The sequence below is a fragment of the Capricornis sumatraensis genome, chromosome 19 (genome assembly GCF_032405125.1).
Source record: "Capricornis sumatraensis isolate serow.1 chromosome 19, serow.2, whole genome shotgun sequence".
NCBI lineage: Eukaryota > Metazoa > Chordata > Mammalia > Artiodactyla > Bovidae > Capricornis > Capricornis sumatraensis.
Window position 1 is genome coordinate 49185846 of NC_091087.1, and position 17684 is coordinate 49203529.

Sequence of the window (17684 nt, forward strand, 5' to 3'; positions counted from 1 at the left end):
TGGTTCTGAGATTCCAGGATATACAATAATCACCGGGAGAAGACTGGTGACTAGACAGATATTAACTCCTGAGATTCTAATTCAGCAGATTTGGGATAGTCCCAGAAAACTGCATTTGGTAAAATGTTAGATTCCCCAGGTGATTCCTGTACAGGTGGTCCAGTGGCAAACCTTGAAACACTCTACCTGAAGAAAAAAAGAATCCTTTTCTATCCTACTAACTTTCAAATTTTAAATCAATTTTCCGTAAGTTTAAAAACACTTAACTGCTAGGCCCAGAAGTTTTTTCCTCAGTGTAATGCGATATTTCTTCAGTATTTGGCACTGACTCTGCCACTGTTTACATCTTGAAAACTATCTTGTGTTAACAATACATTATCTGGTTCTCTCTGTCTCTTTGACCTCTGTACCATTCTCTGGCCTCTCATATGTTGCCTTTATTTTGTTTTTCTCAGGATTCTGACTTTGGTCCTCTACATTTTTCCCTTCATGAGTTCATTCACTCCTAGTGAGTAAAGAGAACCTTCATGCCAACTTCAGAAGTTTAGACTTTGTCCTGTAGACCAAAAAAAAAAAAAAAAGTTATAAAAGTTTCTGAACAGTGGAATGTTATACAGAAAGGAATTTTCTAGAAACATTACCTTGGAAATCATCTGCAAAAGGGGATTAGAGGTAGGAGAAATAGGACGGAGGGAGAATAATTAGGAGACTATCAAAATAAACAGACATTTAGGGTCATCACCAAAGTGTGGCTTCAGAATGAAAATGTTAGTTTTCTAATAGATCTTCCCTTTCAGAAAGTAGTCTTATTTCAATAAATTAATAGGTAAAGTACTTCTAGAAATACTGGTTTTATTATCATGTGAGCTTTAAGAAATAACTATAATGTAACAAATCAGATCCTTTGCAATGTTAACCACAGATAATAAAAATTTGACGTCTTCATTCTCTTAAAACACCAGTATGAGTTTTTATCCTCTGAAACAAGTGGCATAGGATTCTACATCTTTGATCCTTCTATCTGATAAGTTTAGGTCTCCCATTGTGTGTGTTAGTCACTCAGTCATGCTCGACTCTTTGCAAACCCATGGACTGTAGCCCGCCAGGTTCCTCTGTCCATGGAATTCTCCAGGCCAGAATGCTGGAGTGGGTGGCCATTCCCTTCCACAGGACATCTTCTCCACCCAGGGACTGAACCTGGGCCTCCTGCATTGCAGGTAGATTCTTTACTTTTTGAGCCACCAGGTCTTCCATTATGGAGTCAGTAAATCACTAATACATATATTATTCACAAATTTCATGTCTTCTTTTGACTTGAACTAATGAAGAAATGTAAAAGTATTTGCCTTACCTAGTATGAGTATATTCAAGATAAATTCATACTCATTGGTAGTCCATGCCTTATACACAGTATTTTAAATAACTGAATACATGAAGTTTTAAAAATGGACAGATAAAACAGTATTTAGAAATGACATTCTACGTGAAGTAATTCAGGCAAAGATAAATATCATTTGATATCACTTACATATGTTAATCTTAAAAATGACACAAATGAACTTATTCACAAAATATTAACAGACTGAGACATAGACAACAAACTTATGGTTACCAAAAGGGAAAGCGGAAGGGAGAACAAATTAGGAGTTTGGAATTAATAGATATATACTCTTATATATAATAGACAAACAATGAGGTCCTACTGTATAGCACAGGGCACTATACTCAATATTTTATAATAATTTACAAAGGGAAAAGAATCTGAAAAAAATATATATATACACATACACACTGAATCACTTTGCTATACACTTGAAACTAACTCACACTGTAAACAACTATATACTTCAGTTAAAAGAAAAGATACTCTAATTTAAACATTCTAGAATCTTCGAAAAAGAGAGACAGAAGACACCTAAATTAGGTGTAACCCTCCAGCCACCTAATTCAGTAAGTAAAACAATTTACTGGCTCTTTTTTCTCAAGTGATCCACACTGGGAGATGCCAAACCTTTATAAAGATCAATTTCAACTCTCACTACAAGAAAAGTCAGGGAGATGGAAATTATTGCTCCCTAATGTATGATCTCGGAAAAATTCTTCCAGCATTTTCTTACTTTCCAGAGCACTGTCCTCATTACATATTGTGAAGATAAAACTAGGTATCTGTTGAAGGTTCTTGAAGCATCTTGGGCCAGGAAAGCTACAGAAAGACACAGTAGTTATTTTCAAATCTACTATTTCTCTTGCTTTTTCCTGCTTGTTCTAGCCTCCTGGGAAATGAAACAAACTTGGGTGTCATCTTCTGCTTAATAACCTTTCATTTAGTTGAAACTGCTATTCTCCACAAGTACCTCAAGCAAATTTTTTCTTTAAAGGAGAATTGCCTGAACTATAAAATAGCAATCTAGGGCTGTGAGTCAGCATTTCACCCACACACATCAAAATGATTTAAAATAGGTAACACATAATCTTTTTGAAAGACATACACTTCTTTGGAGAAATTCTGAGAAAATTGGAGTTTGCAAGTTTATGAATAGTTTATTACATTTCAATAAGTGTATTGTGAATCAATAAAGCAAAAGTTCAGGACAATGAGCTCACTACCAAGCCAATTATTGATCCTCAAGTTCTAAAATAGAATAGTACAGGAAGGATACAGAGAAAATAGGATGTTTTTTCTTAAGACACTTTAAGAATCTAAGGAACCCAATCCTAAAGAAATTGTATAAGACACAAAGAATTTTCAACAGCTACTTAAGATATTTATTCAACTCAATTTTTCATTTTGATAATTAGAAATACTATTTCATTTTCACTCTTTAAAATATCTGATTCAAGTCAAAGGAGTTTGCAAAATATGAGTAATACCTTTTATTGATTCATTTGTTCTTTTAACTTCTTACAGATCTTCCTCTCTTGGCTTTGAGAAGCCTACCTTACTGGCTATTTATATCACTGTCTTAGCTTGGGCTGTTAGAACAAAATACCATACACTTACGGTGGCTTAAACAACAGAAATTTATTTTCCTATAGCTCTGCAGGCTAGAAGTTCAAGATCGGGGCACCAGCATGGTCAGTTTCTGGTAAAGGTTCTCTTCCTTGTTAGTAAAAGGGCCCCTTCTCACTGAATCTTCACATGGCCGGAAGAGAAAGGGTGAGTAAATTCTCTGGTGTTTTTTCTTATGAGAACACTAATCCCATCATGAGGGCACCCACTCTCATGATCTATTAACCCTGATTACCTTCCAAAGGCCCCATCTACAAATACCATTGGGAGACTTGGGAAACTTCAACATATAAATTTTGAGGAGGGAGGACATAAAAACACACTAAAAGAAAAAATGACACTGGGTCCAAATCACTAAGTCAATAAAACGGAAATAAACAAATCAACTTGGTTTCAAGTAATTCTAGTAGAAAGCTTCCCTTTTTATTCCTATTATATAGCAATCTAAATCAACAAGAAAAGAACTTCCTAAAAAAATTATGAACACTAATTTAATTAAACACTAACTTTTAAAAACCAAAGACAAACAATATGACACACACTGTTTTGGTAAAAAACTGAGAAACAGAATATTAACCAAGAATATTAAACAAAAACAACTTTTAGTCCCCTACCCTCTGTTCGTGTATCAACTAAAGATTCTTAAAATAACTTAAGGCACTTGGATAGTCTTGGAAAGTAATATTAAAATGCACATAACATTTTTGCATTACATTTTCACAGACAATATTAGAATAGTAAATTGCATATTCTTTTATTCAAAATACGGAAATCTGAAATATTAAGACAAATTTGACAAAATTATAATTGGTTTGTGCTGGGTTTTACATAGTTTTAACACAAACAGTGATTTTTATTACGTACCACACATATTTGAGGGCATAAGAAATATATTTTTATTGATCGTAAAAATGCTTCACTGCAAAAAGCTTAAATACAACTCTCTAGGAACACTTCCATGTTCTTATCAATGACCATAAAGTGAAGAGAAGGATTTTTCAAATTTCTGAGTGTCAGTGTAGGGGAAAGTGGGATGGAAGGTGACTGAGATCCACAGTTAGGTGACTGGCAAGGTCATCCAATTAGGAGGATGCAGAGTTGTGGCTGGAACCCAGGATTTTCTTATCTAAAAATGCTGCAGATTAGTGTACTCAAGAAGAAGGGGCTAGGGAATCTAATTACGGCTGTCAAAACTTTCAAAACTCAATTAGGTGTGTGTACGGTCCATTGGTGTCGAGCTTTAACACCTGCCTATTGCCGTAAGTACCGTGTTTCACGACAACCCCAGCTTCAGCACACTTGCTATTAGCAGCTAATTCTTTTTTACAGAGATTCACAAATTGGGAATAAAGTTCTAATCCCTCTTCTTTTCCAGAGTTACAGTGATACTGCATGCTTCTTCCTTTTACTCTACCCCCAAGGGTGGCTTGAGGGATGATAAGAATGTTGCCAGGTAGATCCAATATAGAGACGTGCTTGCCATTTTCTGTTTCACTTAATTTCACATTTAACAGTGTATTAACTGGGTGGGGAAGAAAGGGAAAACATTTTAAAGTAAAAAACAAACATGAAGAAAAACAACAATCTTCTACTCAGCAAATTTCATGTTGAAAATTCAGTTTGTCAGCTCATGCTTTTAACCCAAAGTCTCTATGTAGATTTCAAAAATGGCTTCAGTAAGCTAAATGATCTAAGCATGAAAAACAAGGAAGATTTCAAGCAGAAAATGGCGTGATGTTTTAAATCTGACTTGGCAGTTAGGATCTTCCTGCAATAAAATCATCCAGAAAAGACTACAGAATTAACCATATACCAGAACTTAAAAATATTGCTTCCCTGAGGGATATATGAGAAGACTTTGCCTTTTTGTTCCTTTTTATATCTCAAAGCAAATCCTACTGGAAAAGACCGTGACAGATCCTCCACACACATAATATGCTTTATAACAAAGAATATTAAATAAAAACCTTAGTGCATTTATTATTTTAAACTTAGTTGCCTAGAGTTCTAAGCTGAAACAAAGATTCCAGGTTCAATTCTATTACAAACTAGCTGATTTTGTAGTTTTATAACCTCAAAGGCATTAGTAACATAGACTAATCATTTCATCAATACAAACATCACCAGTGGGAGAAGGATAAAGGTGAAAGGTAGAATCATCAGAAATTCATTGTCAAAAAAATAAAACAAAATAAAATTCATTGTCAACTGGAAAAATAAATCCAAAGGCACAGTTACTGGCATTATCTTCACATACATACAGGAAAATATGAGATTATTACTTTTATGCCATTTATGAAAGTACACTCACAGCTAGTAAGAAGTGTCAAAATAACCATAAATATTTATGTGAGCTAAAAAAAAAATCTAAACTTAGAGAACTTTTACATTTCAACACTGGCCAGTTTTCAAAACAATAAGCAAAAGAAATGCCTAATATAAAACTCAGGGTCTTTCTACCTCTACAAAGGGTATAACTTCTGCGTGTAGTCCTGAGAGGACGCAAATGGTAAAAGAATTACTGAAACCTCACATTCCTTTGTGAATAATCAGGCTTGAAAAGCTATGGTTTCTGGTGAGGTATCAATGATTTCAATTTTAGAAAGCCTGTAGCAAATATCAGCAAGGATTCAATAAGGCTTTTACTCTACAAATCAAGGAATTAACCTGGTGAAAACCTGCCAAGGTGAACACCCAAATGAATTTCTAAGCTATGCATTAAGCACTATCAATTTTCATTTAACTAATACCTATTTTAAAATACTTCTAATTTTCTCTATTATAAATAGGACTTTGCTATATAGCCAGCAGTCCCTATTGATTGCTTTTAAGGAAATTCTAATTCTTCAGAGCATTTCATTCCACAGAAATCACTACCCAGCTATCCAGGCCTCAGGCCAGTGACAGACTAAGAAGGCAATTTTGAAATAATAGGCCAGAAAGGTAAATGTAATTTATTATACTTCCATATACCTCCCTCTACTGGCTCTGAGAATTCAATTAGTGCTGTTGGCATACAAATATGGGCTTCCCCTATTGCTCAAGCAGTAATGAATCTGCCTTTAATGCAGGAGACACAGGAGATGGGGGTTCAATTCCCCAGTCAGGAAGATTCCCCTGGAGGAGGAAATGGCAACCTACTCCAGTATTCTTGCTGGAAAATCCCATAGACAAGAGTAGTCTGTCCAGAATTGCAGAGTCAGACACAAGTAAGTATGCATGCATTGATGATTGATAACACAAATATCAGTTGTTATTGTTGCTTAGTTGCTAAGTCACAATCTGACTCTTTTGGGACCCCATGGACTGTAGCCCACCAGGCTTTTCTGAGCATGGATTCTCCATGCAAGAATACTGGAGTTGGTTGCCATGCCCTCCTCCACGGGATCTTCCCAACCCAGGGATTGAACCTGTATCTCCTGCATTGCGGGCAGATTCTTTACCACTGAGCCACCAATATCAGCATGTAGAAGTAAATACAAATACAAATGTCAGTAAGTAGAATTAAAATGAGATGATGAATTAATGGCATCTTGGGGCTTCCTTTGGGGCTCAGCTGGTAAAGAATGTGCCTGTGATGCGGGAGACCTGGGTTCAATCCCTGGGTTAGGAAGATCCCCTGGAGAAGGGAAAGGCTGCCCACTCTGGAGAATTCCAAGGACAGTATAGTCCATGGTGTCACAAAGAATCAGATGCAACTGAGTGACTTTCACTTTCACTTCACTTTCACTTTTTAGAAACTCAAGTATCTCTAATGATGAACATGGGAAGCAAAGCTTTGACAGGGCCCCTGAATCTCTGTCCAATTATACTGAAGATGAACTGAGGGAGATTATGCACATTTCTATTTCAGACTTTATGGCTGTAACTGGTTGTTATGTTCCCAAGAGGTAAATGATTTGACTGGAAAAATCTGAATCCATGTAGTAAGTATGAGGCGGGCTGTTTAGGAGAATCCTGTTACACTGGCTTACTTTGCCTCCTGGAATAGAGAGAAGTACAAGCTACTTTTATCAATAATAGATGGACTTGTTTTGCTTATAACTCACACCAGTAGAATGTGATTCTTAAGAGTCACAGTTCCTTACTGAGAATCATGATATATAAAAGCTTTGTGTTACAGACTGTCCGCTAGAAGAGTTAAGGCGGACTTTTAACTGGCCACAATCTCATGCACATATTCAAAGTAAACTCAGAAAGACATACATGTATGTACACAGGATTTAATTACTACATAACAAAATGTGGCTTGGGTTTGGCTGGTTCATTTTGCCTTATTATAATTAGGATCCATTTAAGAATATATAAAAACAACTTTAGAAAGTCAACATTAAGTCATGAAAAAAATGCCTTTCCTGTTTTTGAAGATTTCTACTATATACTTTTAAAGGTTAATAAGGCCTTAATTCAAAGCAGAAACAGACAGAATGCCCAATATCTAAGCATTAAATCTCTGCAATCATCCTAACAAGATACCTCATTTTATTTTCTCTTTAAACACTTTAAAGCTCCCTATTACCCTCCAGATTCAAATTTCAAACTATTACAGTTACTGGCTTTCCATCCTTACCTATCACAGGCCCTTCTCAAGTCTAGTTTTCAACTTCTGACAAAGTTGTCAAACATGTTTGATGTCTCAGCATAAAATCTCCTCTAGAAGCTTTAGCCCTTTGTTCAAGTTGTTCTTCACTGGGCTATTAACGCTTGAGTTCCACTGTTCAAAGCTCTTTTAGGTTAATTAACTTCTGCCTGCTTCAATTACCCATCTGTATAGTTTATGTGTATGTGTTAGTCACTTAGTCATGTCCAGCTCTTTGTGATCCCATGGACTGCTTCCCACCAGGCTCCTTTGTTCTTGGGATTTTCAGGCAAGAATACTGAAGTGGGTAGCCATTGCTTTCTCCAGGGCATCTTCCTGATCCAGGGATCGAACCTTGGTTTCCTGCATTGCAGGCAGACTCTTTACCATCTGAGCTACCTTCTTATTAATCCAACTAATGGGTATTGCCTTTACTAATGAAGAGAAAGATAACCTGTCCCCAACTTTAGGGACAGCTCCACTATTTCAGGCTTTTTTTTTGGACATAATTATTCTATCAAATACTGTCTTGAGATAGCATATGGTTTGATTTGGTATATCTGCACCTATGTAATTATCAAAGGAATGTGCAGTGGTATAGACTATTTAGAACACTGGGAAGATGGAGGCAGGTAAATTATGCCTGCAGAGATGTCCGAACACTGACTCTGTCTTCTCTGTCCCTCGAGGAGGTGTGACTATGATGACACCAAACTTGATTCAAGAATATTTATATGCATTTCTTACAAAGAATTTACAGAATGTAAATTTTTCCATAATAATGATATAAGCCTGATCTACACAGATTTGAACCACATCTTGCATATACAGTGTCACCTACATGCCCCTGTTAGGGCCTCTAAGAGATAGGTAAACTATATTAAGAAATGCAGCATCTGTTTCTCTCTGTGCGGCCACTCTGCTTCCATAAGTTTCTGTATCCTTGGCTAAATCTTGCTGTATTGTCTCTGTGTGTTTTTGTACAGTCTTCTAAACCAGTCCATCAGCCATCCGAAAAGCTGCAGATATTTTAAAAGAATTCCACCATACTTGCTTACATTAAGCTTTGGAACAAGAAAATAAATAAAGTCAACAACAGTACACAGAGTTAAGTCATTTATAACTTATATACCTGTATAATATAAGATTGCAATCTTTGCCCCTTCTGGTTCATCTATTGCTATTCACTCTCACTCTTATAAAACAAATAATACTAAACACATACCCATTTTGGGAAGAAGTTCTTTATCAGCTCCCTTGAAAAAGCACACGTAGATCACTAATCCTCTTTGAACCTAGGAGAAACCACAATAAACTCAGATAAGAAACTTCTATAGAGAGATACAGAGGAAAATGAATAAAATTTTACAGCTGTTACAGGTAAGAAGTTAAACGCAGAAGAAGAGAAATAACTTTTTACAACAGACTTGATTTCTTAAATATGTGAGAAAATAAAGTATTTTTCTATATTCAATCACCTCAGTTATCACTTCTTTCAAAAATCAAGTTAAAAATACAGTCAAGATAAGTGTTTTCATAAGGTAAATTCCTAGAAGTAAGACCGCTGGGTGATTTTAAAATCCAAATAAACCTGGTGAGCTCAACGAACTTTAAAAAAATAAATTGATGGCACCTAAAAAAAAAAAAAAAAACACCAAACAGCCAAGAGCAGTGAAGACCCCAAGTTATACCTTCAAACCTCTAATCAAAATCATTAGGATTACGAACTAGACTTCCCCTCCTCAAGTAAAGCTGACAGATTTAGAAACATTCAGTTTTGCAGAGGCTTGTTCATTCAACATCAAATGAATTCACATAATATCAGATATGACTGATGTATAAACAACATTGTGACTTACATGTCTTTTGACATAATCATTCTTCATTCTTACTAATCCATTTACTTGTAAATAATAAAAAGAAGTAAGGGTCTGATTCTATTGCAATAAACTCCAAGAAATTTCTGTCCTATTATTTTTTTGTTACTTTTGTTAATTCTTTAAATACACACAGTGATTAAACCTTGGAAATCACATTCATATTAAGTTCTACATCAAGAGGTTGTCTGTTATCAGGAATGTAAGCTTATTTTATATGAGGACTTGGACATTTCTTTCTTAGTTCTTGTAGGAGAGAGACTATATGGAAAGAAGACATTTGATAAATGACTTTCATTTTGTTGCAAAGTGAATCATTAAATTTTTTATTTTGTAGATTAACCTTTTGAGTCCAAGAGCTATTATGAAGATTAAAGGAGTTAATATCTGTAGAGTACTTAGAACAGTGCCTGGTTCATAGTAAGAGCTATATAATTGCTTATTAAGTACGTGAAAAGAAATTTAAGGACTGAAACACAATTTATTTTACATCTTAACTCCCAAAGCACTTCATAGACTGTTTTGTACATGATAGGGGCTCTGTTGAGTGCATTTAAGTTCAACTTTATCTTATAGGCTCTATGTGTTATCTAAATAGTCTTCTAAATAAATATAAACACAGCTCTGCATTCACACCTGATCTATCTGGATAGGAAGTAACCTTCTACAAGTGTGATTGTCTTTCAGAGGACTAAGGTGAAGCTGGGGAGAAGGAAGACATATCTCATTGTTCTATCAGCCCTTTGACCCTCTCCCAAAGCTCCTCAGTAAAATAGCTTCATCCCGCCCATCAAAAAAAAAAAAAAATTTAAATAGTGCTCTTGGAACAAGCAAGTGCCTCCAGTGCACACCCAGAGTAAGGAGGTGGCAGGTGGAATGATTCAGATACCTGCATCACTGTCACAGCCCTCTCTCCTGGGATTGTTTTGCCACAGGGCAAAATTTTTCAAGCACATTCATATTTGGACACATATTATGAGGGGAAGCTCAGAGTAGACTCCGGTTCAATCCCTGGGTTGGGAAGATTCCTTGGAGAAGGAAATGGCAACCCACTCCAGACTTCTTGCCTGAAAATTCCCTTGGACAGAAGAGCCTGGTGGGTTACAGTCCATGGGGTTGTAAGAGTCTGACATGACTTAATAACTAAACATCAGATTTAAGCATCTAATTACTGGCATGAATAAATGCCTGTTCTTATCACTCACCACATACCACTCTTCATTCAGGTATTTTCTTTTAGTTTATCACAACAATAGCTCTTAAATTGTGACCTACAAATTCCCCTCTTCAAAACAGAATCACTTTCCTTACAGCTTCTTTTGGTATAAACAGAACATTTCAAATATATAGAGAAGTACAGATAATTCTCACTGTAGGTTAAAAAAGTTCATGCCTCCCAGGAAAAAAAAAACATTACTGTGAGAGCAAATATCTAAATGAATGAAACCAACAATATGCAAAGTAACCTTCAAATCTTTGTGACAATTAAAAAAGAAAGCTTTTAAAAAATTATAACTATTAACAGAATGGAGGATGCTTGAGAAAGAGGAAAGTATTTACTCTCTAATTACTTGTCAACTCTTTATACTAATTTAACCATGTGTGGGAGTGGAAGAGAAAGCTTTAAAATAGCTTTTAAAGTTTATAAACACACTGATAGTTTGGCAGGCTGCAATAAACTATTTGATTTTGCATAAGGAGATGTGACATGAAGCATATAAAAACATAAAGAGGCATGGAAGAAATCTAAATGATTAATAGTTTGGGATTTATAATCCCCTGAAGCAAATATAAAAATAGGCAACTCTTTGGAGAGGATGGCCAAAAAGAAAGAATAAAATTTCAAAGTAAGGGAGATAAATTTTTAAAAGGCCATAACAAAAGAAACAAGAAATGAATTTTTGAGAAAGAAAAAGGGAGGGCAAAAATACAGGAATGTTTATGCTTATAAATATTCAGTATTTCAAAACTACCAGAGGGTAACAGATTGTGATGTAATAATAGTCATCCACATACGGTCTATGTGTTGTATTTAAAATAATAACTAAGATTGTGTTACAGAGTGCTAGATCTGGGATGGAATTCAGCAGATGAGTGAATGAAATGATCCATTAAAGTTTCCCAGTACCTCCAAAAGTTTTAATTATTATTATTAGAAGTTTTTCCCCTTCTGCGAGTGGTCCTGCTAAGTCACTTCAGTGGTGCCCGCCTCTGTGAGACGCCATGGACGGCAGCCCATCAGGCTCCTCTGTCCATGCCATTCTGCAGGCAAGAATACTGGAGTGGGTTGCCATGCCCTCCTCCAAGGGATCTTCTCCACCCAGGGATCGAATCTGCAAATCTTACATCTCCTGCATTGGCAGGCGAGTTCTTTACCATTGAGCCACCAGGGAAGACCTCCCTTCATTTCAGCTTACTCCAAAAATAAGTCAGGGCCTCAAAGAACATGTTTTTGCATGGAATTTTGCATATGGGCAGGCTGTCTTAAAAAGGCAAATATTCAAGTCGAAGGACATTTGGCGTAAATGTTTAAAATTCTTTGGAGGAAATGGGTTTGATAACAGTGCAACTTTTAAAGTAGTGGTCTTTGTTCCTAGTGTGAAATAAGTTAAAATTTTAAGTTTCTTGAGAGAGGAAGTTTCATGGGCAATCTCATTACTGTGCTAACACCTAGCTGCACCCAACATAAGACGGAATTCGATGGGATCTGGAGTACAAGTCAAAACAGATCTTCAGCGTTTGCAACAAGTCTAACCTAGAAGCTCGAACCAGACCACCACAAGTCACCAGCAGCCCCAGCAAGGCGCCGGGAGTGACAGGCTTTTTGCTCTTTTGAATCAAGAGGTCTGAGACTACTAGGCCTAAAGTACACCGAGCTCACGTAGATCGTTTGAGAGGAAGTTCAAATTCCCGGGGTCCCTCTTAATCTCCTCTGGGAGTCCGAGGGAGAAAGGGCCGGGGCCAGTGATGCAAGACTGAGGAGAAAGGCGAGGCCAGGCAGGCACTAACGGCAGCATTGGGAGGACGGGCCAGGAGTCCAGCGCCGACCGCACCACCTGCCAGGCGCCAGGAGGCTGGGTCGGAGTGACAGCGGGGTACGAATCACCGGGACAGCGCGGTGAGAACCGCCCCTGCGCGCCACAGGATAACCAGAGCTGCGGGGCCAACGTTACCTCCACCCATTCGGCCTCGACGTCCCCCTCGGCCGGGCGTACTTGCAGCCGGGCGTGCAGGCACTGCTGCAGGAGAGCCCGGGCCTGAGGCGTTCTGCCACTGTCAGCCATGGCTCAAGCTGCGTGGATACCCCACAGCTTCCGGCCTCGCGCAGCACACGCCGGCCCGCAGCGCTCAGGAAGGATGGGGCGGGGCGCCACGAGGAGGAGGATCATCCAGGTCGCTAATGGCCCCGCCTCCAGGAGGGCGGGGCCTTTGCCTGGCTTTCCGGTGACCCGGATGTGCGGGCTTCACAGCTCTGTCTATACAATCTTTACGTGTACCCCAACCTACAGCTCGGTAGAAGACCCTCAGTGGATACTTTTAAAAGAGTTTAAGGACCCAGTGGTTCTCTTCCCTGCATAACTTTTTAAGACACATTTTTCATCTCAGAACGCGTAAGTTTCCAAACGTTGAAAAAAATTAAATCTGCATAAATCCATATTATGTCCATTATGAAGATAGGTAAATAGCACGAGTTAATTGAATCACAAACCAAGCGTAGGTGAAACTGAAAGGTATAATAAATCTTTCAAAAAGTTTGCTTACCCCAATCAGTAAAGCAACGCTGCCGCCTTAATGCTATATAAATCATTCTGTTCTCGCGGTTGTGGAAAGGTATTGGTAGGCTATATGAATACATATTTGAACATCAGTCTTTTAGAGAATATCCTTGCTAAAAATATTCTTATCCAAGAAAGCTTGTGATTGTTAATAAATTTTAAACATGCTCCTAATGGTAAAAACTATATATTCTGTGGTGTTTCCTGTAAGTACATATTAGAGTGTATGTAAAATTAAATACTTGATTTTCTTTCCCACATAACGTATTCCTTGAACCTGCATCAGATTAGCATTATTTTTCTATGGGCTTGAAGGATTTAGATGAGGAATAATAGTGTTACCCTGACTGCATTACCCAGGTCATTGATTTGGGCTCAACTGGCACAATATGCCTATACATTTCAGTCTGTTGTTTTAGAAGATGACATCACTGACAGTGTTGCTATCCATACAAAGTAGTGTGATTGAAGAAAATAATCCGTGCGTAATCAAAGGTCCTTTCTACACAGAATTGAAACTGCCTGTTTGCTGGTTATCTTGCAGGCTGCCTGCACACTTTTGTAAAAACAGCAAAATCTCATATTATCTCTGCTGCATTGCAGGGACTCATACATTTGTTGAGATTTGTCTGCAAAGCACAGACAAGTTGCATTGTCTGCACTTTTATGTCTCTATTCTCTTTCACTCCCAGACTCAAGTTTTACAGGGCTTGAAGGAATTTTGTCATAGAGGTGCTTAACCTTGACCTTGAATGAGAGAGGACTTCATGTCCATTTGTATATAGATGTAGGAGATAGGGAAGTCTCTTGAAAATAGTCTATGGTTCCCAGAAATTTTTACACAATGGAGGGACTTCAGCAAATTGGGAAATCCTTCCTGTGAATAGATGGAGTCTGGTGGGTAATGGTTAGCCTCTCAAAAAACAAGTTACTTTTAAATCTTTATGTTGGGTGCTGATCTTATTCTTTCCTTCTCCCTGCAGAGGGCAGTAGAGAGTAGGCACCAAAGAGAAAGTATTTACTTTTCTGTATTTGTTTTTTTGGAACCTCTAACCTCATTCCACAGAGAATTTAAAAAGTCAGCTATACCTGCAATAAAATAGTGAAATGTGAATAAAAATAAAGCATAGGAAGTAAAGGGAAATGGAATTATGTCAGTTGCAATGTGGGAAATTGAAAACAGACAAGACTGTTTTTGACTGGAGTGCTGAGCTGATAATGTAGCAAAGTTTTCACAGATATGTAACTGTAATTTTTGTTATGAGACAGTTATGTTCATCATGTGTAATTCTGAGGTGGAGCATGTTGTACAATTTTCTTCAAGTTAGATGTAAAAGGCAAAGCACAACATTAAGTTGGCTCTAGAGGAAGGTTAACTGGAATGTAAAGAGAGCTTTGCCTTGTGAGAATACAAGAAATCACTGGGCAGAAATAGTTCTGAAACACAGTGCTGAAAGGAGACCATCTGGATAGCGTGTTAGTTAGAATGCATTCCAGGCCCTCTGAAATGTATAATAATTTAGAGTTATTTTAAGTGATTTAATTCATTCAAGTTGGCTGCCCCAAATTTTAACGCTCAGAAGTGTTTCACAAACATAAAAAAATTGAGAACCACTTCTGAAAGATCCCTTGCAGCTGATAGTCAGCTTCCTGATTGCAACAAGGAGTAGTCTGTTTCATCATTCTTGGAATGAGTGGAGCTTTTCCTAAGATTTAGCTCTAAAATGAGCCTCTCGCCTGAGGCATTACATGGAAATGTTAATCAGTAGAAAAGCAACACCGAGAGAGAGATGTTTCATTTCAGGGAAAGCTGGAAGAAACCTAACCCCCTACTTCAAAGCTTAGAGAAGTTTCTTTTTCCTCAGCGCTTAGGGAGGCGATAGGGTTATAAGAAATTGGTTCATACTAACTAAAATGCATGTAAATTGGGATAGAGCCAGAATACTGATGGATTTATTTGTATAATAAGAAATATTGCTGTCGTGGAGTGGAAATTCTCGCATAAGGCATGATCAGCACATTTTCTCCTGTGGTCAAGCAGAGTTTACTAGATTACATTCAGAAGTGTCTTTACTAATTTTCTGTAAGAGACAGTCACTCTTCCACCAAGGCGTCTAAAACTGAGGTGTGAAAGACCCATGTGAATTCTGGCTTCAAGACACTTGGCACATGCATTAATACTGTGAGGAAAAAGGAAACACACATATTTAAATAAGAACTTCAAGTGAAAACTCCAAAGGCAAATGTTCCAATCATAACCATATATTTTTGTCACCATATATTTTTGTCATGGCATTAATTCAGTTGAAGTCTCTCCAAGATGAAAATATGAGGCCTGGTAAGATGATAGTTCCCACCTAAGAGTTGTGTGTGCTGTGCTGAATTGCTTTAGCCGTGTCTGACTCTTTGCGACCCTGTGGACCATAGCCCACAAGGCTCCTCTGTCCATAGGATTCTCCAGGCAAGAATACTGGAGTGGGTTGCCATTTCCTTTTCTAGGGATTTTCCCAACCCAGGGATCGAACGAACCCATGTCGCTTATGTCTCTTGCTGAGTCCCTTTTTAACATGAATAGTTTGTACAAACAGGTAGGAAATGGAATTGAGTTTGGAACCTGATATTGATTATTCTTTTGTTCATCTTGCTTTTTTAAATTCTTATTTTATTACTGCACCATTTGCTGGTATGTTGTCTAGGTAACGTAACATAGCAAGTGCTTTTAACTCTAAGGCAATGATGTATATCTTTGGCAGTCTGTAGAGTTTCCCCAGGGCAGGCTGATAAATTATCTTCATCTTTGGGTTATTTTTCAGTTCACAGTGTTGTGATAACTTAGCAAAGCATTACATAACCTTTTTAATATTTGTATGTGAAGTGAAAGTGAAGTTGCTCAGTCGTGTCCGACTCTTTGTGACCCCGTAGACTGTAGCCTACCAGGCTCCTCTTTCCCTGGGATTTTCTAGGCAATAGTATTGGAGTGGATTGCCATTTCCTTCTCCAGGGGATCTTCCCAACCCAGGGCTCAAACCCAGGTCTCCTGCATTGCAGACAGACGCTTTACTGTCCGAGCCACCAGGGAAGTCCTTAATAATATTTGTATACGTCTATCAAATCAGGCCAGCCTGTTGTAAGGGCTTTTTAAAATAATTTTGACACCTGAATCCTTTATAGAAAAAAATTGTAAAAGATTTTGAAATGGGCAAAAAGATTTCTAGGTATCTTTTTAACAGAATGCTGGAGCATCAGAGATTCACCTAGCCCTAGAGGGCCATACAGGATTGGTTTGTTTTTCTTTTCTCTTTTTTGGATTTGTCTGTGACTAGATTATCTTACAACTCTGTAGAAATAGAAGTTAACTCTTTGCATACTGATAGTAAGCAAATCATTCCTGTCTGTAAAAGTGTAAATTTTGATTATTACTCTGTGGATATGTTTTGCCAGGTTTGCATCTGTTTGTAAATTCATTTCTGCATTCTTTTCCTGAATATAAATATACAACACCTTGAGTAGTTTTTTCCCCTCTCTTTCTAATAAACATTAAAATTTAGAATAGTACCATAGAAAGTTATCCCTCACCTGATTTCTCCTGTTATTAATATCTTAAATTACTATGGTATATTTGTCACAACTAAGAAATCAGCACTGGTATATTAATTAAACTCCATACTTTATTCAGATTTATTAGTTTTTTCCTAAATCTTTTTTTTTTTTTGTATCCCATCCAGGATACCACAATGTATTCAACCATCATATTTCCTTAGGTCATGACAGTTTCTCAGACTTTCCTTGTTTTTGATGATCTTTAAATTTTGGGTAGTACTGATCAGATACATTGTATGATGCTCCTCTATTGGAATTTGGTGTCTTTTCTCATGATTAGAGCAGGATTATGGGTTTTTGGAGGATGACCATAGAGATGAAGTGCTTCTGATTACATTATTTCAAAGATACATGCTGTTAGCAGGCCTTATCAGTGATAATGTTAACCTTAATTACCTGGCTAAGGTAGTGTGTTTGCCAAATTTCTCCACTGTAAATTTATACACATGCCCACTTCCATGATTTATTCTTTGAAAGCAAATCACTAAACACAGCCCACACTCAAGGGATAAGGAGTTACAGTCTATCGCCTTGGCTAGGAAGTATCTACATAAATTATTTGGAATTCTTTATTTGAGAAGGGAGAAGGAAATGACAACGCACTCCAGTATTCTTGCCTGGAGAATCCTGTGGACAGAGGAGCCTGGAGGGCTGCTGTCCATAGGGTCACACAGAGTCGGACACAACTGAAGCGACTTAGCATGCATGCATGCATTTGAGAAGATTTTAGTTCTTTTTTTGAGCTGGTTATAATATATCACTGGGTTCTTCTTTGTTAAGAATGAATGAAATAAAAGTTTTTGGCACATGCTAATTTTATGTTTGTATGAGAATTGTGATTT

At 37.4% G+C, this 17684-nt stretch overlaps 1 protein-coding gene across 1 annotated transcript; it reads right to left on the reverse strand.

Annotated features, from left to right (window-relative positions):
• Positions 1–2836: 2836 nt before the first annotated feature.
• Positions 2837–12769, reverse strand: DTD2 (D-aminoacyl-tRNA deacylase 2). Its single transcript, XM_068991290.1, has 3 exons — positions 12640–12769; positions 8815–8884; positions 2837–4532 (listed from the first exon to the last, which is right to left on the reverse strand). Exons 1-3 carry the CDS (start codon positions 12748–12750, stop codon positions 4207–4209), a joined length of 507 nt encoding a protein of 168 aa, XP_068847391.1. The 5' UTR covers positions 12751–12769; the 3' UTR covers positions 2837–4206.
• Between the last annotated feature and the right edge of the window lie 4915 nt (positions 12770–17684).